Below are 24,006 nucleotides of genomic sequence, written 5' to 3' on the forward strand. Positions count from 1 at the left end.
TAAAGTGTAACAACTTACTTTATAACTCTCATACACGTTGGTATTATACATATCCTGGTATTATACATATACATGTTCTATTGTTTATCACCTAACTTTAAAACTCTAAAACATGTTAGTTTGATATCTAACTTTAAAACTGTTATACATGTTATTTAGTATAACATCGAACCTGAATGCACATATACATGGAATATAAAATAATAACTTCAATTCTTTAATACGGGTTATATAGTTTAATATCTAACTTTAATATGGTAATACTTATTATATAGTATGCTATATAACTTAAATACTCAATTCCATATTATTATCCATAGTACTTCAAAATGACTAACTTTAATAGACGTTCTATGTTAGAATGTCTAACTTTGATACATGGTCTGTTAGAATATCTAACTTTAATACATGTTCTATGTTTGAATGTCTGATTTAATACACGTTCTATGTTTGAATGTCTTTCATACAGGTTCTATGTTTGAATGTCTAATTTTAATACAGCCTCTATGTTTGAATGTCTAACTCTAATAAATGGTCTCGGTAAGAATGTCCCTCACCATGTTAAGTGTTCTTCAGTGGGTTCCACGGCTGAGCTCTAGATTACAGGGACCGTAAGGGATTCTAAACCCTCTGTATTACAGAGAAGAATTCTACCACATGAAACTGGGGGTTTGGGGTTGTGCGTGTGTGAACATTTCACTTTGAAACAACTTCTTAGAATACACACCCTTGTCCAACAGGAACACACACAAGGTTTTATCCAGGGCTGGAGATCAAGAGATGGGGTTAGAAAGTCTGGATTAGTCATCACCCCATTTCCCTCCAGCAGGACTCTTCTAACTGGGGAAGGCCTTTGTGCAAGAAGAGATAAACAACCAGGCAATGTGCTATTATTATAAACGTAACATTGTCTAATAATTATTATTACAATTATATTGTCTAGACAGTATTTTTCACTTGACTACTGAAAGTGTTAGTGAAAAAACAAGTTAATTAAAAGTGTATATATTATATTATTCAGTAAATATAGAATTATGGATTATAATTCCAGAAAAGTATTACTTTGTGCATTCCATAATTTTTTTATGGAATCATTTGTGTTTGCTAAATAAACACACTGGGAGCACAAGTAGCGTTGCTGACATTTTCTGTACACTGTAAATGGCCTTGCTATCAAAACGGTGTCTCGATGACAATCAAGCCGCACACCTAGAGTCAACGGTCGGGCCCCACTTTACTAGCTTGCATCCTCCGTGCCCCGCTGCAAATGGCGGCCCGGTCGCTCCACGTCTCTACCAAACACGGAGAAAGAGCCGCGCGTGCGCAGTGCGGTCGCCTCGGTGCCCTGTACAAGATGTCTGAGCAGGCGGGAGGAGAGGGAGGAGGACCGACGGTATCAGCAGAGCCCGCAACTATCCACAACACATCCACTACTTAACCCTGCAAGGTAAGAGACGGCCGTGCCGCGGAGCCGCCACTCGATAACACTCGTGTGTAGGACGAAGGTTTTGCGCTTCGGGTGATCGCAGCGGAGGTTGCCGGGCAGCCGGCCTGTAAATAAAGAGATAAACAGTAAAACACGAAACAGTCGGCGCGGTTTGTCGTTAGGGGCGGCACCGCCATTTTGTGTACGGGCAAAGTGCGCCAAGCTTCACGTCCACGGCGGTTGGTCCTGTGCGCCGGGGTGTACACGGACACGTTAAAAACATACATGGCACGGTAGTGTCTCTCCCTGGCTTTATTTTAACGCCTCGATAGAGGGGTTTGGTCCGGGCTAAATGTGGCGTCTTGGCGGCTATTCTCCGCTCTGTTCGTGCGGAGCGACGGAGCCTTTGTTTTAAACCCTGCTCCGCGCCGCACGGCGCATGCGTAGTACTAACGCCTTCGTCCATGTCACTGCGATCATTCCGCCACTCCGTACACATCCATGATAATAAACCATTATATTGTTGCATTATAACCGATTTCATCAGTCAATAATGTTAGATACTTGTACTCAACACTATTCCCTTATTAAACTGAAATGGACAAACAAATGGTTTCGTGTTAACTACTCCCGCCTCCCTCGTCTCCATCGCTGCGTCCCCAGCCGTGTGTCAAAGCATCTGTCACCTGGCGTCTGTGTTGTATTGTGTATTATTATTATTATGTATTATGTGTACTCAATGCATCAGGTGTGTGCAGTTTGAATGAAAGCGACAGGATAGATACGCATTAGAAACCATGACGTGACTGCTGAATGGGGATCACTATACTTGAATAATCTTAATCATAGTAATGACAGAAAACAGTCTTAGAGTGGGCTTCCCGCTAAGAAGTGACCCGAATAAGCATCCCAACAGTATCCTAATGTATAAGATACGATACACAAGTACAGGTAAACACGGCGATGACGCGCTGGGAGAGCCACGCCCCCTGAGCGCCACATACAAATCCTTATTTCCATAGGGCTTACGTGTTACATTATTTACATGAGTTTACATTATTGACATCAGTTTGTATCGAGTGTATATGGCTAATATGGTTAACCCTAATATTTTATGTCTAGGTTTTTTATTATTATATATGAATAATATTATTTATAGTTATACAGAGTTTAGGGTTATTGTATATAGTAATTTATTATTTAATTTATGTACATCCCAACATTGCTGGGTTAGCTAGCAGTACACAGGGACATATTCTAATATTAACTGGACAAACAGTTTAACCAGCCTGACCTCCAGGCACAAGCAGATTCCAGGAGATCACAGTGAACCTTCTACAACTTTAAGCCAAACTGTCCAATTAGTTTCAAACCATTTTTTTTTTAAATTACTGTTTCATTCCTCACTTGGTGAGTTGGTGAGAAAACCCGTTTTATAAAATAACTAGAGTGTGGAAGTTCCACTGCTATGCAGCTCGAGGTTAGAATCACTCTGCTCTCTGGTCTCTCTGCAGCTGTTTTCCTGAGGCACGCTGAGATGTCCAACGAGAGTCCAACTTTGGTAAAGGGGGAGGGGCCTGTGACCCTGTCACCGTCTGGCTCCACCCCCTCGCAAGGCTCGCCCCTCTCCCCTACCAGCGCCTCCAAAGGCCCCGAGCTGCCAGGTACACACACACACACACACACACACACACACACACACACACACACACACACACACACACACACACACACACACACACACACACACACACACACACAATAAAACACAGTTAACATAGTGAATGTGTTTGTGGGTGTAGATGAGCTGCTGCAGGCGGGCTGGGGGCGGTGCTGGTCCAAGCGGGAGAACCGTCCGTATTATTTCAACCGCTTCACCAACCAGTCCCTGTGGGAGATGCCGGTCCTGGGGCAGCACGACGTCATTGTAAGTACTCTCTGACCAGCAGCTACCTACTGACACAAAGCGGCGTAGTGTTTGACTTTATTTTCCACTGCAAGACACAAGAATAAAATGAACGCCCCCGTCAGAATCAGGATAGTATTAAGTACTGTAACTATCAACTAACATTAAATACACTAAAACTGTTAACTACTATAAATATAAACTTACATTAAATACACTGCATTAACTAACAACTCGACAAACATTAATTTCAGAGCATTAACTATCACCATAACTACCAGCTACCATTAAATACACAGCCTTAACTACTATAGCTATCATCTACTGTTTACTACACAGCATTAACTACTCTAAATATCAACTAACATTAACAACTTTAACGCAACTAACATCAACTGCTATAACCATCAATTCAAACTAACTATTATAACCATCAACTAACATTAACTACTATAACCATAAATTAAAATAAACTATTATAACCATCAACTAACATTAACTAATATAACTATTAACCACTGTTTGCACAGCTTTAACCACTATAACTATCAATTAACTTAAACTTCACAGCAGTAACTACTATAGCTATACAAAATCATTAACCATAAGGTGTTTGTGTGTGTCTGCCTGTGTGCGTGTGTAGTCTGATCCATTAGGTCTCAATGCGGCCCCGGAGGAAGGAGGAGAGTGTAACCTAGGCAACGGGCAGAGGAAGAGGAGGATATCTGAAGAGCAGGGGGCCGAGGCTAACAGTTTTAAACGAGCCAAGGTATTGTTTAGAGCAATTCATTAGTTTATTGATCAACAGGGGATTGAAATGTAAGACTAGTATCTTCAGTAAAATTGACTTGACAGAAAGTTAGCAATACTTGAACCTTTTTAACTCAATCAAAAATACTAAACATCTTAAAGTTCATGTGATGCAGATTTTTCAAGGTTTTCCAAAACTTTTAAGGTAAATAATTTATCAAGACAAAACTCACGGGTCCTTGAGGAAAAAACAGCACAACAAATAAAAATCCAGTTTCAGGGTCCTTAAAGGGGCCTACACTGGCCAACCGTGGCCATCTGAAACGTCTGAGGAGACTCAGACCAGTTCGGGAACAAATCTTTTCCTTGTCTTCAGCTGTGTTGGAAGCTTTTGGAATCTTGGAATTTTGGAGTGTCTTGTCAGATTCAACATGCAAAGTCTGAGAGTGTTGGCGTCTGAGGATTCAAAGCCTCTGATTGGTTGCGTGCTGCTAGCATGCGGTGTGTAGGCCCCTTAAGGAAAACTGGTTCAGCTTGTCAAACAAATCGTCAAACAAATAACCAGTTTCAGAAAAACTTGTTGGGGTCGTGGCCGTTTAGGTTTGATCCCAAATGACAGCAATAACTTCTGGACACCTCCTTACTTCCAGTTTCCATATGTGGGCTCAATTTGACATCTCCCAGATGGTTACATCTGGAGCGGTTGGGTTTAGCACTTCACTTTTCATATTAAATAATCATTAATCCTTAAACAAAGAAATACTGTGTTTATATGGTTAAATGCCCAACTTTTTTCTCATGGTTGTGTGTCTCTCAAAAACCTTCAGAGGAGATAGTTACAGAAATGTAGAGGAAGAATAACATATTTTTGCTTGCTTTTCAAGCACACAAATGATAATAATATATCTCTTACTGAAATTGACTTTCTCTTTCAGGTCGAGCCGACAACTCCCATCTCTCCCAGCACCCCGGGGGCTAAACCCTGGAACTCTGCCCCTGACGACAAGCAGGGCCAATCAGCAACCCCCATCACTCCCAGCACTCCCAGTACTCCAGGCACCCCGGGTGCTAAACCCTGGAGCTCCGCCCCCGAGGACAAACAGAGCCAATCCACACCCAGTGCAGCTCCTGGCCCCTCCCCTGCACCATACAGACCTGCAGTGTAAGCACACAAACTGCTCCCCTCTCTCTCCCTCTCCACAGTGTGGGAGTTTAGTGTCTCTACTGTTTTTACTATAATGTCTGTACTGTGGTGAGTTTCTACTATGTTAAGTCTCTACTGTCTCTACTGTTTTTGGTTAAAGGGTTTCTGTACTGTGTTAAGTCTCGACCGTGTCTAGCCTCTACTGTGTTAAGTATTTACTGTGTCTCTACTGACAGTGTCTACTGGGACTTGGAGATCCCCACCAACGCGGTGATCCGAGAGCGGCCCCCAGACCCCCAGCTGCCCCCCCACCCGGAGGTGGAGCTGCAGCGAGCTCAGCTGGTCACCAAGCTACGTCAGCACTATCTGGAGCTGTGTCACCAGAGAGAAGGTAGGGCCACAGGACCACACTGCTCAAACAAACCCCTGCTGGGAGAAAGGTAGAACTACAGCACAAGAGACTCAAGACTCACTTGTTCAACGTTCACCTAGACTCTGCATAGCCACCCCCTCCCAGCCCTCCTACGCACTAATTGTATGTTGTACATCCTGGAACTTAAAAATAGTAATTGTTAGTTCTTGGTACTTGTTTCTATGAACATCCTTACTGAACCGACAGCGATATATTGTTGTTTCTCCTTCTTCTGACAAATGCACTTATTGTAAGTTGCTTTGGATAAAAGCGTCTGCTTAATGCCCTAGATGTAAATGTAACAACCAAATAAACCCCAGCTTAGGAGAAGGGGGAACTATACCCAGGAATAAAACACTTCTAGCAGTGTTTCCCCTAGATTTTTTTTGTAGAATTGGTGCTGTGAGTGGGTAACCTAGCAATGCTAGGGGGGTCCGGGGGCATGCCCCCCGGAAGAAATTTTTAAAAAATAACCCTTTAAATGGTTACTTCTGGTGATTTTTTTGGGGGGAAAAATGTACAGATTGAGCTTCCAAATATGACATAACAACCAACAGAGTCAAGGTATCTGCTGAGACCAGATCATTGTGCAAATGTGCCTTGAACTTAGAAAAGCCTTAGAAAAAATATATGAAAAAAAAAAAAATATATATTTTTTGCAGTGGCGCTGACAATCCAGCAGTGGCGGTGCGCCGCTGCTGAATGCATATATAGTCCTTTCTAACTGTCTAGTTAGAAAGGACTACAACCGGCTAAGAAAACATACTGAGAATGAGGAGACGGTAGAACTACACCCAAATAAACCCCAACTGGGGAGAAAGGCGGGACTTCGGCCAAATAGTTCTCTAATAGTTGTACTTCCTGTCTGGGCGTGTACTTCCTGTCCAGGTATCGACCCTCCCAGGGAGTCGTTCAACCGCTGGCTGTTGGAGAGGAAGGTGATTGACAAGGGGGGGGACCCCCTGTTGCCGAGCGACTGTGACCCTGTCATCTCCCCGTCCATGTTCAGAGAAGTGATGAATGACATTCCAATCAGGTACCTGTCTGTCTGTCGGCCTGTCTGTGTTTGTCGGCCTGCCCGTCTGTCTGTCGGCCTGCCCTTATATCCGTTTGCCTATGTTTCTGTCTATCTGTCTTGCTCGAATTGAAAGAAGATGATCATAGTATGACGGTATTTCTAACTGTGTGTGTGTGTGTGTGTGTGTGTGTGTGTGTGTGTGTGTGTGTGTGTGTGTGTGTGTGTGTGTGTGTGTGTGTGTGTGTGTGTGTGTGTGTGTGTGTGTTAGGTTGTCTCGTATTAAGTATAAGGAAGAAGCCAGGAAACAGCTGTTTAAATATGCAGAGGCTGCCAAGAAGATGATTGACTCCAGGTGGGTACCAGCTAGCTACACCAGCTAGCCAAACAGCTAGCTACACTAATAAGCAGTACCAGCTAGCCAGCTACACAAGCTGTCCGCACCAGCAAGCTTAAGTCAATTGCTACACTAGCTAGCTACAGCAGCAGTCTACACTCGCTGTCCACAGCTGCTATCTCCATCTGATGCTACAATGGTTAGCCTCTTGACTAACACAGCCCCCCCCACCCCAACCCCCCCATTGTAGGAACGCGCCTCAAGACAGCAGGAAGGTGGTGAAGTGGAACGCTGAAGACACGATGAGCTGGCTGCGCCGCGACCACTCGGCCAGCAAGGAGGATTACATGGTAAGAAGTAGGGCTGCCCGACATCAGAGGAAAATCATATTGCGATGTTTTGTCCTTGCGTCCTTGATGTGTTGCAATATGGCAAAAATATCTGTGAGAATTAATTATTGTATAATTGGTAAGGGTGTTAACTGGTGTGTGTGTGTGTGTGTGTGTGTGTGTGTGATGTTTACTGTACTGTGAGTGATGCTTACAGTTACTGTACTGTGTGTACTGTTATGTTTGTAATATTTAATGGACTGTGTCCTGCAGGACCGTCTGGAGCATCTAAGGAAGCAGTGCGGGCCTCACGTGACGGCAGTGGCTAAGGACTCGGTGGAGGGAATCTGCTCCAAGATCTACCACATCTCTGCCGAGTACAGCCGGCGCCTCAAAACCGCCCACACCGCCCTGATGAAGGAATGCAACCTTTCAGGTAGGAACACGAGGGTTGGACCATCGATTTTCATATCGTCCACTCATGGTTGCACTTGATCGCCAATATACAGTTCGATGGCCGAAATACAAAACAATCGCCGGTATACGATACTATCGCCAGTATACGATCTGATCACCGGTATATCATCATCCCTCAGTTGCAATGCCATACACACACACACACACACACACACACACACACACACACACACACACACACACACACACACACACACACACACACACACACACACACACACACACACACACACACACACACACACACACACACACAACCATCTACACACACATAACGTGTGTGTGTGTGTGTAGAGGGCTGTGAGCCCCCGGAGCTCCAGGACAGGCTGGTGTACTGCTACCCGGCCCGCCTTGCGTCCCCCTCGCCCCCCCAGCCCCGCGTGGAGCTCCACTTCGAGAACGAGGTGGCCTGCCTGCGCTACAAAGGAGAGATGGTGAAGATCAACAGAGGACACTTCAGTAAACTGGTCAGTTACACTGCTGGTACTACTAAGAGTACTACTGCTATACTGTACTACATTTACATTTAGGGCATTTAGCAGACGCGTTTATCCAAAGCGACTTACAATAAGTACATTTGTCAGAAGATAGAGAAACACTATATCACTGTCAGTACAGTAAGGATGTTAATAGAACCAAGTGCCAAGCACTAACTATCACTAGGTCAACCCCTTCCCCGTGTACAACAAAGCTAGCTAGGATAAGATGCTACAAGATGCTAAGTACTATTTTTGATAAGTGCAAGGACGTACAACATACAATAAGTGTGTAACAGGGGGGTGGCTATGCGAAGTCTAGGTGAACTCTGAACAAGTACTACTAGTACTACTTCTACGAGTACTACCATGAGTACTACTACTATACTAACCAACAAGTGTTTGTGTGAAGGAGCTGCTATACCGGTACAGCTGCATTGACGACACTCGCTTTGAGAAGTTCCTGTCCAGAGTCTGGTGTCTCATCAAACGCTATCAGGTAATTACTCCGCTAACGCTGGCAGTCGTAGTCAGCCGTAGTCAGGTGGGTTGGTCAACTATCTAGCAAACCACCTGCTATCTAGCTAACCGCTAGCTAGCTCCCTGGCCAACATTTATCTAGTTAGCCACCAGCTAGCTAGTTAACTACCAGCTAGCTAGCAAACCACCAGCTAGCTAGGTAACCATCAGCTATCTAGCTATCTACCAAGCGTGCCCCGGTTCACTGTACTGTGTGTTCTCAGGTCATGTTCGGCAGTGGAGTCAACGAGGGGACAGGCCTGCAGGGGGCGCTGCCCGTGGCGGTGTTTGAAGCGTTGAACAAACAGTTTGGCGTTTCCTTCGAATGTTTTGCTTCTCCTCTCAACTGCTACTTCAAACAGTTCTGCTCCGCCTTCCCGGACACCGACGGCTTCTTTGGCTCTCGAGGGTAATTTATAGTAGTAGTTTATAAATTAATAGTAAAATTTTGAGAGGGTTTGAGACCTGGTTCTAGAGGGTGATTGGTTCTAGACTGGGTTCTAGATGGGAATGGTTTCTAAACGGCGAGGGGTTCTAGAGGGTGATGGGTTCTCAAAATACAAAACTATAAATATATAAACTATAAATACCTCAGTGGATCATATAGAGTGACTCTTCTGATCCCGTCCGCAGGCCGTTCCTCAGCTTCCGTCCCGCCAGCGGCTCCTTCGAGGCCAACCCGCCCTTCAGCGAGGAGCTCATGGACGCCATGGTAACACACTTCGAGGTGAGGCTGAGATATAATCTTCACTTGTCTGTAGTCTCTGGTCTGTATCTCTAGGGCCTTGTAGGTAGTCTGTAGTCCCCTGGGTGTGTGTGCGGGGTGGCAGTAGCTCAGGAGGTAGAGCGGGTTGGCTGGTAACCAGAAGGTTGCTGGTTCGATCCCCGTGTCGAGGTGTCCCTAAGCAAGACCCCCTCACCCTAACTGCTCCCGACTCCACTGTCGGTGTGTGAATGTGTGTGTGAACTGTTGTAAGTCGCTTTGGATAAAAGCATCAGCAAAACTAAATGTGTGTGTGTACAGGAGCTCCTGGACAGCTCCACTGAGCCGCTCTCCTTCATCATCTTCGTTCCTGAGTGGCGTGACCCCGCGACCCCTGCCCTGATCAGGCTGGAGGGCAGCCGCTTCCTGAGGCACCAGCTCACCGTCTCGGCCTACGAACACGAGTACCGCTCGGGCAGCCAGCACATCTGCAAGAGGTACTAGTAACAACACTACTAAAAATAATAATAGAACTACACCAATACTACTAGTACTACACTAATACTACTAGCACTACACTAATAATACTAGCACTACTACTAGCACTACAATAATACTACTAGAACTGCACTATTACTACTAGAACTACACTAATACTACTTGAATTACATTGATCAGGGACATCATAAAACATGATAACCATACCTTGTTTAAAACACGAAACATACCATGTTTAAAGTTGACTTCCTTCCAAGAGACTTCCTGAATTCAAAACCTTAACTGGCTGTGCCACTTTGTGGAGTGAACTAGCGTAGCTCGTCTGACTGGGGGGTACGATTCTTGCAAACAATTAAGGAGAGAGGTAAAGGCTGGTTATACCAGTTATAGGATGAGATTTTGTTGATGCCATTCATTGAATCACTATCGCTCAGCCTTGACTACAGCTATGTGGTGGTTATTACAGCTATGAGCTAGCTGAGATGCAACACATTGCTACTTTATACAAGGGTATAAAGTATATAATATTTAAGTAGGATTGGGGTGGATCCAGTCTGTATACTAACTAGTACTAACCAGTGTTTACTAACTTTTACTTCTTTAACTCCCTCTAGAGAGGAGATGTACTTCAAGCCGGTCCACAATACCATGGTGTTAGTTAGTATACTAACTAGTACTAGCCAGTGTTTACTAACTAGTCCTAACCAGTGTTTACTACCCCCTGTACGGAGGAGATGTACTACAAGGCGGTCCACAGTACGGTGGTGTTAGTTAGTATAATAACTAGTCCTAACCAGTGTTTACTACCCCCTGTAGGGAGGAGATGTACTACAAGGCGGTCCACAGTACGGTGGTGTTAGTTAGTATAATAACTAGTCCTAACCAGTGTTTACTACCCCCTGTAGGGAGGAGATGTACTACAAGGCGGTCCACAGTACGGTGGTGTTAGTTAGTATAATAACTAGTCCTAACCAGTGTTTACTACCCCCTGTAGGGAGGAGATGTACTACAAGGCGGTCCACAGTACGGTGGTGTTAGTTAGTATAATAACTAGTCCTAACCAGTGTTTACTACCCCCTGTAGGGAGGAGATGTACTACAAGGCGGTCCACGGCACGGTCGTGTTCTTCCTGCAGAACTCGGCCGGTTTCTCCAAGTGGGAGCCTAACGCCGAGCGCCTGGCCGAGATCACGTCGGCCTATCAAAGCAGCTCCTCACGGCCGGGCCCCGCCCCCGCCGCCCCCCCGGGAGACAAAGACCCTGCCCCCAAAACGACAACAACAACAGCAACAACAGAACGGACAACTAGTGTGGAGTCACCTGGTCCCCATGACAACAACAACAACACCAACAACAGTAGCTCGCTAGAGAAGTCTTCTAGTGATTAATATGCGGCTAACCTTTGACCTTCCCTCGTGTCCACACACACACACACACACACATAAACACACACAAACACACCTACACACCACACACACCCTCCGGCCGAGGACCTGATTGAGGCCATGGTGGATCGTGTACAGTAGCTGAACGTGAACATGATGTTCCTCCATAATTCTTTCTCCTCAAATTGGAATTGCTTTAATTTAACACTTTTTTTTCTAAAGAAAAGAAAACATGACTGTATCATAGAGCCTGAAATATAGTTTGTTTAAACAAAACCAAAGTGTTAAGAATGATATATATGTATAAAGCTATATGATGTCAAAGTAGACCTGCAGCTGTATCTGTCTCCCGTTTGTATAATGAATGAGTTTCTGGTCCAGTTTCGTTTGTTTGGCTCTGCGTGAAGTATGTTTCTCTACCCCCTACTGGTCCATTCCCAGTGTGGGGTCTGCCCTCTACTGGTCCAGGACCCATTATGCAGCAGCAGCTGGTTTCCTGGCGTCTGCTGCATTTTAATAATTCATCCATTCACGAACGTTCTCTCGTTAACTATCAAATCAATGCAATAACATGGCGGTCTCTGAACGGGCACACTTGTCCCTCATTCCCATGACCCATGGTAGTATTTGGTGCACTATTTAAAGAACGGGTGTGGGGGTAATTGGGGCTCCAATGGCCCCAACAAACAGCAGCTGTTGGCCGACTTGACTTTCCCCGAAAACAGCCGACAAGAACCAATGGTCTGGTCAGTGTGCAAACCCCTTTAACTTGCATCCCGTGGCATGCTCCGACCATATCTATCGGATGATTTTGATGACAAAAAAAACGTCCATGAACGGGGTATATCAGGAATGATCGAAATACACTGGGAAAGATTAACATATACTGGGAAAGATTGAATGACACTAGGAGGTGAGATGAATGTAAACAACTCGTGGTTTGACCTCACCAACATGGCCGACCGCGCGTACGGGGAGCGCCAGACTTCGCCACGCCCACACGTCTTCTCTGCGCATGCGTGCTCGACGATCTGCTTCTACCGAGGAAGTGGGTCAAAACATCGATCGAAACAATTAAATTAATCGTTTTATCTCAACTTTTTAAGAGTTCTTGGTCTGCATGCTGAAGCATATACAAACTAGAGAACCTGTCCTTGGCTAACATTAACCTAACTAGTAGCCGTGTGCTCGACAGCGATAGTTTCTACGAAGCTTCGGTTCGCTAGCGTCGGTGCTGCTATCCGAACATCACATCTCCAGGTAACAACTCACAGCATCTCCCGGTTAACTATGACCACACATCTTCATGTTATCACAACTCCAGAATAACTATGACATCACATCTTCATGCTATCACAACTCCAGATTAACTATGACATCACATCTTCATGCTATCACAACTCCAGATTAACTTTGACATCACATCTTCATGTTCACTATCACATCCCAACTCCTGTTAACTTTGACATCACATCTTCATGTTCACTATCACATCACAACTCCTGTTAACTGTGACATCACATCTTCATGTTCACTATTACATCACATCTTCATGCTATCACAACTCCAGATTAACTATGACATCACATCTTCATGTTCACTATCACATCACAACTCCTGTTAACTGTGACATCACATCTTCATGTTCACTATTACATCACAACTACGGGTTAACTATGACATCACATCTTCATGTTATCACAACTACTGGTTAATTTACATCACATCTTCATGTTCACTATAACATCACAACTCAGGGTTAACTATGATATCAAATCTTCATGTTATTACAAGTCCTGGTTAACTGACATCACATCTTCATGTGCACTATAACATCACATCTCCTGGTTAACTGTGACATCACACATCCGGGTTAACTGTGACATCACCTCTCCAGGTGATCGGTACTATGGGAGCTCACCGGGGAGACGGACGGCGGGACTGGCCGGAGGCCGACGTGGTAAGGAGTCTGAATACACGTCACGTGACGACTGGTCACATGACGTTAGTTCCGTCTACGGGACAAATCGTCAGGTAGAACCACAACATGTAGATGAGGTTACCAAGTTGTTATGTTCTAGTGCTTATATTACTGTGTGTGTGTGTGTGTGTGTGTGTGTGTTCTCCAGCAGAACCCCTGGAACCTCATGATTAAACACCGGCAGGTCCAGCGCAGAGGAAGAAGATCTCACATGGTGGTGAGGTGAGACCTGTTGTCATGGTGATAGAACTCATGATAGTGAGACCTGTTGTCACAGTGATAGAACTCATGATAGTGAGACCTGTTGTCATGGTGAAAGAACTCATGATAGTGAGACCTGTTGTCATGGTGATGAGACCCTATGATGTTAAGACCGGTTGTCAGGGCGAGGAGGCCCTATGATGTTGAGACCTGTTGTCATGGTGATAAGACCTAAGGTCACCACAATGAGTCCTGTTGTCATGGAGGTGAGACCTACTGATGAGGTGTGTGTGTGTGTGTGTGTGTGTGTGTGTGTGTGTTAGCTTCACAGACCCTGTGGTCTCCATGGACCTCCTGAGGGCGGTGCTCCAGCCCAGCTTCAACGATGACATCATGGCCGTCTTCAGGAAGTATCAGCAGGTGACCACACTCACACTCTCATGAGTCAATGAGGATTTCAATGATTTTATGAATCAAATCACATCCTATAACTGATATACTACGAATCAGAATCAAAGCACTTATAGAGGACACACGTCTACCTGCTTGGAGGGGTTCATCTTGAATTTCCCCTTGTCTTAAATTTCCCCTTGGGGATCAATAAAAGTATCTATCATCTATCATCATGATATTGCGTCTTAAAACCCACCGGTCCCGCTAACAGACGTGTTGATGTAGTTTGATGTTGTCATGTCGTTATGTTGATCTTCTCAGTTCCTGGACAAGGCAGCAGAGAACGTGAAGGAGAATGTGGGGGAGGACGTCCAGACAGACCACCTGATCACAGACACCTGCAGGAACCTGCTGGAGCAGGTGAGGCTACAGGCTAACTAGCAGTTAACTAGCAAGCTGACTGGTTCTCTGATCTGGCTGGTTTTCTGTCTCACTGGTTCTCTAATCTGACTGGTTTTCTGTTAGGACTGGTTCTCTGTTATGACTGGTTTTCCATTCTGCAGTATGACTGGTCCTCTGATCTGTTCTCTTTCTTCAATTAGACTAGTTTTCTGATGTGACATGTTTTCTGATTTGATTAGATTTTGTATGACTGGTTTTCTGTCTGCAGTTTAATTGGTTCTCTGATCTGACTGGTCCTCTGTCTGCAGTATGAGCGGTCCTCTAATCCGACTGGTCCTCTGTCTGCAGTATGAGCGGTCCTCTGATCCGACTGGTCTCTGTCTGACTGTTTCCCGTCTGTAGGCCAAGCAGATGTTCCCTGAGGCAGAGACCAAGGTGGCCCGTCCCGGGGTGGAGGCCAGCATGAAGGTGAGGAACCACCACCACCACCCACTGTTTCTGCTGCAACTTTCGTAGGCTCACCCACCGTCCCTCTCTCCTCAGAGATCCAGACAGACTGACGACGACTCCACGCACAGAGGGAGCCCCGTTCCCAAGAAGGTACCTCTTACCTCTAACCTGTAACATGTAACCTCTAACCTGTAACATGTGACCTCTTACCTGTAACATGTGACCTCTTACCTGCCTGTACCATGTCATCTGTAGCCTCTAACATGTGTTAATATCTAACCCGTAACCTCTGACCTTTAATGACCCTGTGCTGTGTTCTCCAGAGGAAAGGTCGCCCCTGTGCTCCGGCGGCGGCCTTTGACCGATCTTTGACCTACTCTGCACCGTGAGTCGACTCTGTATTTACCTCTTCTTCCCCAACATATTTACACAATAAACACAATAAAAAAAATATAAAAAAACTTTTGCGGTGGTAAGCCACCTGGATTTACAGTGCATTGATTCAGAAAGGTTAAAAAGTAGAGGATGAAATATTGCACACACTTGGAACATCGTTGGCCCATCAGAATCAAGTGTTTAACAGTACTGTGGTATAAACACTTGTTCTTGTTTTAGTTCTAAACCCAAAACTTCGGAGCCAGTCAGAAGAGAAGGACCCAAGGTCAGAACATCCTCCCAAACAACCCTCACCCTGTTCAGCCACGCTAAACACACGTCTTTATTATTTATGTATTGCTATATATCTTTGTAGTATTGTTATTTATGTATTTCTATATGTCTTTGTAGTATTGTTATATATATTATGTTTTTCTATATATCTTTGTAGTGGGATCCCAACAGACTCAATGATGGCAGCACATTCGTCTTGGGTTCACGTGCCAATAAGTGAGTAGAACCTTTTGAAGAGTACTCGAGGTAATGTGATGAGTAAACAGTATTACAGGTAATACAAGATGAGGTGCATAGTATACAGTATTAGAGGTACTTTTACTAGATGTAGTGCAGATTAGACAGTATTACAGATGCTATTACTAGATATTACTTCCTAGCACCAAGGTCCTAGGAGGCACCCTAATGCTGATGGTTAGCTAGGCACCAAGGTCCTAGGAAGCATCCTAAAGGAGGTGTGTTTTTCAGGGCGTTGGGCATGGGAGGAACCAGAGGACGAATCTACATCAAACACTCTGCCCTGTTCAAGGTAAACACACACACACACACCTTTTTATTTATTTTTTTGAATTGTGTATAGCTATAGTAGTTAATGCTGTGAAGTTTAAGTAATTGATGGTTATAGTGGTATCAGTGGTACATACATAGGATGTGTAATGTGTGTGTAATGTGTTCCCAGTATGCTGCAGATGCTCAGGATAAACACTGGCTAGCTGAGAGACAGCACATGAGAGCTACTGGAGGGAAGATGGTAGGAAAGATGATAACAGGATGAGCTATGATCACAATAGGACATGACCATTCCAAACCCCCCTGGGGTTATGAGTATGTGTTACGGTGCACTCAGGTGTGTTTGTGTCCAGGCCTACCTGCTGATAGAAGAGGACATCCAGGACCTGTCTCGCAGCGACGACTATAAGTAAGGCTTGTGTGTGTGTGTGTGTGTGAGTGAGATGTCTGTGTTTGTATATCATGTATGTGTGAGTGTATATCATTTGTGTGTTTGTATATTATGTGTGTATAATATGTGTATGTTTGTGTGTGTGTCAGGGAGTGTCCAGACTTAAGGATGGAGGAGCTGAAGCCGTTCTCCGTTCCTATCTGGATGGTGGAGAAGATGCAGCGAGCCATGGAGGCCCAGCGCTCCGAGGCCCTCTGACAGCCAATCAGATGCTCAGTGGCCCTCTGACAGCCTGTCTGACAGGGGGGGGGGGGGTGGTGGTGAAGAGGGGCGTGTCATGCGGTGGTTTTTAAGGTTTTATTGTTTACTCACCTTTCTAGTATTAAATACTTTTTTTAATCTAAAACCTGTAGTATTTCTACTTGTCCTGGAAGGATTTAGACCTATACTGATGGTTCAGCCGTATTTACACTGGTAAACACTATATATATATATATATATATTTATATTTATTTATTTATTTAATATAAATGTATTTTTAAATGTGTGTATATATATATTTTTTTGTATAAATAAATAAATAATATATATACACATTTAAAAATATATTTATATAAAATATGAATATAAAAAAATATGCAGAAAATAAAAATATATGTACAAGAGTTTAAAGAAGAGGTTATATATATATATATATATATATATATAAATAGATGTAGAGATAAGAGACAGGGAGGATGATATTTAATATTTATTTAGAAAAGTGGACATCGTTCCATATTTACACTGGAGGGAGAGAAGGTTGGATGAGGAGAAGGAGCTTGGAGGATGAGGAAGAGGAGGGAGGAGGAGTGGGGTCACTCGATGCCCTCCTGTTTGTCCTTGATGGAGACCCTGAAGCGCTCCTCCAGCAGAGACAGCTCACTGATCAGATCTGTGATGGCGTTGGTGAACGCCTCCTACACACACACACAGTTTGTTAACATGACCACTGGAAAACGCTCTGCCGTGTAAACACCCAAGCCAGGTTGCAACGAAGAGCCATCCTGATCCTTATCTGTTTTAATCACTATGTAAACAGGTCATATAACCATGACAACATGTCTCACTCACCGCCATGACTACACATCTCATTGACAGGTCTCATCCCCATGACAACAGGTCCCACCTCCATTTGTACTCGTCATTACTCCTCTCTTATTAAGACTAGTGGGAGTCATCAGTTAATAGTCTGCACCTTTCCCTTTAGCCAGGCCACAGACGGGTCAGTTACTCATCATGCTTGACCTGGGCTTTCTAGGATGGCTACATGAACCCTGGTGACTATTAGGGGGTAGTATAGTTATAGTTAGTAGTAAGCTAGTTAACTGGGGGTTGTGGTCTGAACCCTGGAGACCATCAGGGGGTATAGTTCTAGTTATTAGTTAGTTACCTGAGGGCTGTAGTCCGGGGTGGTCTGAACCCGGATCACTATCTTGTGCTCCAGGGGGTGGGGGACTTTATAACCAGCAAACAGAACCTGAGGGTCCTTCAGCAGCTGCCTGCGAACACACAACAAACTTAAGTATTACTCACATACTATAGGTTGTGACGTGCCTTGTGGGAATCCACGATACAAATCACATCAATTGTTATAAATCCCATGCATTGATATTAATTTACTAATCAACAATACAAATCACATGACTTTGTATTCTAAACACGAGTATAACATTAGAACTAACCTAGTTTAGCATACAGCTGTTAACCTTCAGCTAGCAAGGAAGGATAGTTACTGGTGAGTAGTTCTAGTTTTATAGTGAATGGCGCTAATTGTAGCACAAGTTATGCTGGTGAGTAGTACTAGTTGAACTAGTGAGTATGCTCTGTTGATGTTGCCCAGCGTGTGGTGCTAGCTAGTTTTACTAGTGGTACTATTTAGGGGGTAGTTACGCTCTGATTATGTTGCCCAGTGTGGTGCTAGTTGTACTAGTGACTAGTGGTACTAGTTAGGGGGTAGTTACGTTCTGATGATGTTGCCCAGCGTGTGGTGCTAGCTAGTTTTACTAGGGGTACTAGTTAGGGGGTAGTTACGTTCTGATGATGTTGCCCAGCGTGTGGTGCTAGCTAGTTTTACTAGGGGTACTAGTTAGTGGGTAGTTACGTTCTGATGATGTTGCCCAGCGTGTGGTACTAGTGACTAGTGGTACTAGTTAGGGGGTAGTTACGCTCTGATGATGTTGCCCAGCGTGTGGTCCTCCTTGTTGAGCGTGAAGAGGCAGGCGTTGGGCACCTTGGTGTCCTTGGTGATGGTGATCTTCTTCTCGCCCTCGAACAGGAGGAACGACTCGAAGGCTGGAGGCGCGTTCATTTTATTGCTATGAAATTATATTATGTTTATTAATTAATTAGTTTTTTTTAATAGAGATGATGGGAGAAAGCACGGCGCGGTAAGATTCTGTACACAAACAGTGACGACTTCCGGTGTTATACCGCGGCGCACGGCAGTGACGCAGTCGATTCCGGGATCTTTCTCCGACCAATGAGGCGCTTGTGTTGTGGTTGCGCACGCTTCCAGTTGACCAATCAGACCTGGATCAGGTTTAAAAACCCGATCGCTGATTGGTTCTCGTCCTAGAGAGAAGTGTTTGAATCCTGCACTGCGTCGTCGATCAACCAGCTGTAAGTTTTACGAATACTTCTGCTAACTATTCACTATATTCTCATGATATATTGATGTTAACTACTAACTATTCACTGCGTTATCATGCTTAAGGGTCGGAATATAACGATTGTCCTCATAAAGATCATCTTTAATATAATTTAAAGTTACTGGTAGTGGTAATGTATTGGTAACGTTTCAGCTCTGGGCAAATCAGTGGGTAACGTTAGTTAGTGTTATACTAACTTATATACTAACGTTAGCTAACAATGTAATGAATATACTTCCATATAATGACCACAACATCGCCGCCGTATATGTATTTGACAAATTAATGTTTTTATATTAACGCTGAACCCATGACACCAGTTATGTTCTTTATGGAGCTGAAAATATGTTAATAGTCCAAGTCTGTCCTGATTCAAAGTCTCTGTGCTCCTCAGATCCCTCCAGTAAAATGTCTTCCCAGAATACGGACCCGGCCGCCGCCGCCTCAACAGCCGCCCTGAAGGGCAGCGAGGCTGGCGGCAGCGCAGCCCGAGGCTCGGTGACCAAGAGGTAACCAACCTCCGATGCATAATGCGTTACAGCGTCAAATTGTTATAAAACGCATCAGATCATACATTAGACTGACATGAAATCAATCTGACATACATTACATTATACTGTAATAAGACCGATACATATTGTATATTATTATACATTATACACTAGTGGTGATTATACTGACAGGATAGTAATTTGACATACATTACATTATACATCCAACTAACTGATACATATGAAATATTAATATACATTATATGATACATTATATAATATTCTGATACACATTACATTATACATAACATAATTGTATCATTAAACAATCTGTTGTATACCATATGATATTTCTATAGTATAAGAAGTTATACACAACACACTGGTGTCTATGATTTTTTTATATTGAAATGTTTTCTATTAGATATTGTTTTATATGCTGTGGCCAGGAGGTTTTGGTATTTATTGTGTTTTTTTCTTCTTCATTGGCAGATTACAGCAGGAGCTGATGACTCTTATGGTAAACGGCTGATTCTTGGATTCTAACATAAATTAACCTAATAACGTAAACCTAGTGACTAACATGTATATGTTTGTATTCTTAATCTGCTTGGTAGAAATAAATATATAACTTGAATTATCTTTGAAACATTCATTATGTTTCATTGCAGAGGAGAAGCCTAGTTAGCTCTGTTAGTTAGTAGGTGTAATTTGCTAATTATCGCGTGTAAATGACTAAAGGTAACCGGGGTATTTTCAGTTGAAGAAGTGAAAGTATTAAATCATTCCTTGACATGAACCGTGGCAAAGATGTTTGATATTTGGACTGATGTTGGATCATGTGAATTCAGATGAACTGATGTAGGGTCACGTGAATTCAGATTAACTGATGTTGGAGCATGTGAATTCAGATGAACTGATGTTGGATCACGTGTATTCAGATGTCGGGTGATAAGGGAATCTCGGCTTTCCCGGAGTCTGACAACCTCTTCAAGTGGATCGGAACCATCGACGGAGCCGTAGGAACGGTAGGCCTTCATATGAATTAATACTGTAGTTAATACCCAGGTAATATACCATAATGCATTGTAGACTAGTAGATATTATACTGATAATGAACTACAATGCATTGTAGACTAATAGATATTATACTGGTAACGTACCATAATGCATTGTACGCTAGTAGATATTATACTGGTAACATACCATAATGCATTGTACACTAGTAGATTATACTGGTGACGTACCATAATGCATTGTAGACTGTAGTAGGTAGATATACTGGTAACCTACCATAATGCATTGTAGATTGTAGTAGTTAATACACTGGTAACGAACCACAATGCATTGTAGACTGTAGTAGATATTATACTGGTAACGTACCATAATGCATTGTATATTGTAGTAGATATTATACTTGTAACATGCCCCACCGTAGGTGATGGTGAACTGGTAATATGCCTAGTGCTAATGAGGGGTTACTAGTGGTGGTAACGTGTTTTCACTAGTGGTGTGCTGCATCTAGTGGGATGTGCTGTAACAAGCGGCAATTGGCTGTATCTAGTGGTAACTACTGGTCATGTTCTTTATCTAGTGGTTATGTGCACTAACTAGTGGTGATGAGCTGTACCTTGCTGTAACCTGCACTAACGAGTGGTGATGTGCTGTACTTAGTTGTAACTCATGCTAACTAGTGGTGATGTGCTGTACCTAGCTGTAACCCGTGCTAACCGGCGGTGTTGTGCTCCAGGTGTACGAGGGGCTGCGCTACAAGCTGTCCCTGGAGTTCCCCAGCGGTTACCCCTACAAGGCGCCGCGGGTCAAGTTTGTCACATCCTGCTTCCACCCCAACGTGGACGAGCAGGGCTTCATCTGCCTGGACATCCTGAAGGACAAGTGGTCGGCGCTGTACGACGTCAGGTCCATCCTGCTGTCCATACAGTCGCTGCTAGGAGGTAACACTAGTCCATACAGTCGCTGCTAGGAGGTAACACTAGTCCATACAGTCACAGAGGTAACACTAGTCCATACAGTCAACACTAGTCCATACAGTCGCTGAGGTAACACTAGTCCATACAGTCAACACTAGTCCGTACAGTCACTGAGGTAACACTAGTCCATACAGTCGCTGCTAGGAGGTAACACTAGTCCATACAGTCAACACTAGTCCATACAGTCACTGAGGTAACACTAGTCCATACAATCGCTGCTAGGAGGTAACACTAGTCCATACAGTCACTGCGGTAACACTAGTCCATACAGTCAACACTAGTCCATACAGTCACTGAGGTAACACTAGTCCATACAGTCAACACTAGTCCATACAGTCACTGAGGTAACACTAGTCCATACAGTCACTGAGGTAACACTAGTCCATACAGTCAACACTAGTCCATACAGTCACTGAGGTAACACTAGTCCATACAGTCACTGAGGTAACACTAGTCCATACAGTCAACACTAGTCCATACAGTCACTGAGGTAACACTAGTCCATACAGTCAACACTAGTCCATACAGTCACTGAGGTAACACTAGTCCATACAGTCAACACTAGTCCATACAGTCACTGAGGTAACACTAGTCCATACAGTCAACACTAGTCCATACAGTCACTGAGGTAACACTAGTCCATACACTCACTGCTAGGAGGTAACACCACGGAGTAACCGCGGGTGTTCAATAACGTTTTGCCTAAGCAAAGAGCCTGTGTTTGGTTTTTTGATCCACATGCATTACCGTTAGCAGGCTGCCCCTCGGATGCACGCTGAACAGGTTGGTCACAAGTCTGCGATTGGTTAATCGCTTTAATCTGTCTCTTCGCAGAGCCCAACAACGACAGTCCTCTGAACGTGGCCGCTGCGGAACTATGGGACAACCAGGAGGGTGAGTCATAAATTACTGCCAGAGTTCTCTGGAACTACTAATGAGCTCTAGTCTGGTGAACAACTAATGAGCTCTAGGTAACGACTAATGAGCTCTAGTCTGGTGAACTACTACTTTGGATTAAAGCGTCTGCTAAATGCCCTGAATGTAATTGTATTAAACTACTCTATAAAGCTGAATGAATGTCTCTCGTTTCAGCGTTCAAAGCCCACGTGAACTCGTCCTTCCAGAGCTGAACCGTCTCGTCTCATCCTGTCTGAGTGTGTGCAGTGTGTGCAGTGTGTGTGTGTGTGTGTGTGTGTATGCGCTTGTACAATATTTTTATGTTTGTTTGCCCTGTGTCAATAAAGATTAGTTTGTTCTACCACACCCCTGATGTTGTTTGATTACCGATAGATTTATTATTATATATAATTATTAATACAATTATATCATTAAAGAATGTCATTGCATATCGCTGTATGATGGGAAAGCCCGGACGTCCAGGCTGTTATTCTCTAAGCGTCGTCAAGTTTGTTTCTAATGGACGAGAGAACTCCTTAAAGAGGTTAAAGTCCAATCAAAACAAGTCCAAATGAGACAGTCAGGAGCCAGAAAAAAATGAATCCTCTTGGAGACCACTTACTGACCTGCTCTATAATTCTATTCTATTGTGATGCTTTTATGATCATTTTTAACTATTTGTAAGGATCAAATATTATTTACGTGTGGCACCAATGGTTTTGGGGGGAAATATTCTCGATCATTGGGGCAGGATATGTGATTGCAGAAAGAGTGCAGAGATGCTGTTAAAAATGATATTTATAACATGATAGTACCTAGTGTCTTGTGACCTCTGAAGCACTCAATTTAAAAGTTAAAATGTCGCTAGAATGTAAAAGATTTAAAATACATGTAGGTGACATGTGCTTTATACATGTCGCATACATGTGGTATTTACAATTAGTATATGCGACACGTGAACCTCCTAACGCCTCATACCCACTGTACACGTCCGTCGACGGAAGAGAGTGGGCGTGTCCGACGCATGGGGTAGAACATGATCTGCGTATAACGTGCGATCTGATTGTGACGGATCCGTCGCTGCCTGAAAAGATAAACTTGAGTTGTCTTGTAGCTTGTTTGTTATTGAGTCTGACGTAATGGGGAGCGTGTGTGACGCTCGTCACTCTAATAAAAACAAATAAACCGCTAATAAAAACAAATAAATCTTGGCAAAATTGTTATCTTGTTTATTTTTGGAGTGTTCACGTGTAATATATACTAATACAATTATTCTAATAATTGTTAAATAGTTGCTACTTCATGTGCACACAGTCGGCACCACTATCCATTTTACAATTTCTTGTTAATTGTTCCTGTACAAAGTAAACATACACGTTATAGTAAAAACTTGTTTATTATTGCATGTGAAGCAGTGCTGAAATAACCATATTAATAAGTATGTGTTTGTCTCTTTAACCCTAAAATGACTTATTATACATTTTGGGTGGTTCGCTAGAGACTAGCATGTAGTTCCTCTAACGTCCTCTAGGTGGTTCACTAGAGACTAGCATGTAGTTCCTCT

General features: G+C 43.6%; 4 protein-coding genes across 5 annotated transcripts; 3 read left to right on the forward strand and 1 right to left on the reverse strand.

Moving 5' to 3' along the window:
- Positions 1-1,333: 1,333 nt before the first annotated feature.
- On the forward strand, positions 1,334-11,703 carry pcif1 (phosphorylated CTD interacting factor 1). Its single transcript, XM_084464077.1, has 16 exons — positions 1,334-1,447; positions 2,941-3,090; positions 3,229-3,353; positions 3,976-4,101; positions 5,018-5,244; positions 5,463-5,617; positions 6,527-6,674; positions 6,925-7,008; positions 7,241-7,340; positions 7,593-7,755; positions 8,091-8,263; positions 8,685-8,771; positions 9,016-9,200; positions 9,425-9,518; positions 9,816-9,991; positions 11,076-11,703. Exons 2-16 carry the CDS (start codon positions 2,964-2,966, stop codon positions 11,377-11,379), a joined length of 2,274 nt encoding a protein of 757 aa, XP_084320203.1. The 5' UTR covers positions 1,334-1,447; positions 2,941-2,963; the 3' UTR covers positions 11,380-11,703.
- Positions 11,704-12,345: 642 nt separating this feature from the next.
- On the forward strand, positions 12,346-16,664 carry LOC311338890 (deoxynucleotidyltransferase terminal-interacting protein 1-like). The gene is made up of 14 exons (XM_084464236.1): positions 12,346-12,636; positions 13,274-13,336; positions 13,506-13,579; positions 13,882-13,978; positions 14,273-14,371; positions 14,756-14,821; positions 14,897-14,953; positions 15,127-15,188; positions 15,419-15,464; positions 15,630-15,688; positions 15,941-16,001; positions 16,152-16,223; positions 16,336-16,391; positions 16,523-16,664. The coding sequence occupies exons 2-14, from the start codon at positions 13,286-13,288 to the stop codon at positions 16,629-16,631; spliced, it is 909 nt and encodes a 302-aa protein (XP_084320362.1). The 5' UTR covers positions 12,346-12,636; positions 13,274-13,285; the 3' UTR covers positions 16,632-16,664.
- polr2j (RNA polymerase II subunit J) lies at positions 16,574-18,831 on the reverse strand. 2 transcript variants are annotated; one of them, XR_014633185.1, is made up of 4 exons: positions 18,581-18,831; positions 17,806-17,914; positions 17,159-17,332; positions 16,574-16,665 (listed from the first exon to the last, which is right to left on the reverse strand). XR_014633185.1 is itself a non-coding variant. In XM_084464238.1 (3 exons), exons 1-3 carry the CDS (start codon positions 18,721-18,723, stop codon positions 17,231-17,233), a joined length of 354 nt encoding a protein of 117 aa, XP_084320364.1. In that variant the 5' UTR covers positions 18,724-18,831; the 3' UTR covers positions 17,112-17,230. The 2 variants fall into 2 exon arrangements, 1 of the variants encoding a protein (XP_084320364.1); XM_084464238.1 differs by lacking the exon at positions 16,574-16,665 and having other exon boundaries at positions 17,112-17,332.
- Positions 18,832-19,004: 173 nt separating this feature from the next.
- On the forward strand, positions 19,005-22,794 carry LOC311338891 (ubiquitin-conjugating enzyme E2 C-like). The gene is made up of 7 exons (XM_084464237.1): positions 19,005-19,034; positions 19,458-19,572; positions 20,047-20,074; positions 20,496-20,582; positions 21,305-21,509; positions 22,380-22,439; positions 22,638-22,794. The coding sequence occupies exons 2-7, from the start codon at positions 19,472-19,474 to the stop codon at positions 22,673-22,675; spliced, it is 519 nt and encodes a 172-aa protein (XP_084320363.1). The 5' UTR covers positions 19,005-19,034; positions 19,458-19,471; the 3' UTR covers positions 22,676-22,794.
- Positions 22,795-24,006: the final 1,212 nt, after the last annotated feature.

Source organism: Micromesistius poutassou, assembly GCF_964030765.1.
Source record: "Micromesistius poutassou genome assembly, chromosome: 2".
Classification (NCBI taxonomy): Eukaryota; Metazoa; Chordata; class Actinopteri; order Gadiformes; family Gadidae; genus Micromesistius; species Micromesistius poutassou.

What these genes read in the sequence shown, in the direction of transcription:
- polr2j (XM_084464238.1), bottom strand. Translation starts at nt 18,723, where the DNA reads ATGAACGCGCCTCCAGCCTTCGAGTCGTTCCTCCTGTTCGAGGGCGAG. An exon ending in CTGGGCAACATCATCAGAGC is followed by an intron (nt 17,915 to 18,580) that starts GTAACTACCCCC and finishes GTGTGTTCGCAG; the next exon opens with GCAGCTGCTGAAGGACCCTC. An exon ending in CCCCGGACTACAGCCCTCAG is followed by an intron (nt 17,333 to 17,805) that starts GTAACTAACTAA and finishes GTGTGTGTGTAG; the next exon opens with GAGGCGTTCACCAACGCCAT.
- pcif1 (XM_084464077.1), top strand. Translation starts at nt 2,964, where the DNA reads ATGTCCAACGAGAGTCCAACTTTGGTAAAGGGGGAGGGGCCTGTGACC. An exon ending in TGGGGCAGCACGACGTCATT is followed by an intron (nt 3,354 to 3,975) that starts GTAAGTACTCTC and finishes GTGCGTGTGTAG; the next exon opens with TCTGATCCATTAGGTCTCAA. An exon ending in ATGAATGACATTCCAATCAG is followed by an intron (nt 6,675 to 6,924) that starts GTACCTGTCTGT and finishes TGTGTGTGTTAG; the next exon opens with GTTGTCTCGTATTAAGTATA.
- LOC311338891 (XM_084464237.1), top strand. Translation starts at nt 19,472, where the DNA reads ATGTCTTCCCAGAATACGGACCCGGCCGCCGCCGCCTCAACAGCCGCC. An exon ending in CGAGGCTCGGTGACCAAGAG is followed by an intron (nt 19,573 to 20,046) that starts GTAACCAACCTC and finishes CTTCATTGGCAG; the next exon opens with ATTACAGCAGGAGCTGATGA. An exon ending in ACTATGGGACAACCAGGAGG is followed by an intron (nt 22,440 to 22,637) that starts GTGAGTCATAAA and finishes CTCTCGTTTCAG; the next exon opens with CGTTCAAAGCCCACGTGAAC.
- LOC311338890 (XM_084464236.1), top strand. Translation starts at nt 13,286, where the DNA reads ATGGGAGCTCACCGGGGAGACGGACGGCGGGACTGGCCGGAGGCCGAC. An exon ending in TCTTCAGGAAGTATCAGCAG is followed by an intron (nt 13,979 to 14,272) that starts GTGACCACACTC and finishes TGATCTTCTCAG; the next exon opens with TTCCTGGACAAGGCAGCAGA. An exon ending in TCAGAAGAGAAGGACCCAAG is followed by an intron (nt 15,465 to 15,629) that starts GTCAGAACATCC and finishes ATATCTTTGTAG; the next exon opens with TGGGATCCCAACAGACTCAA.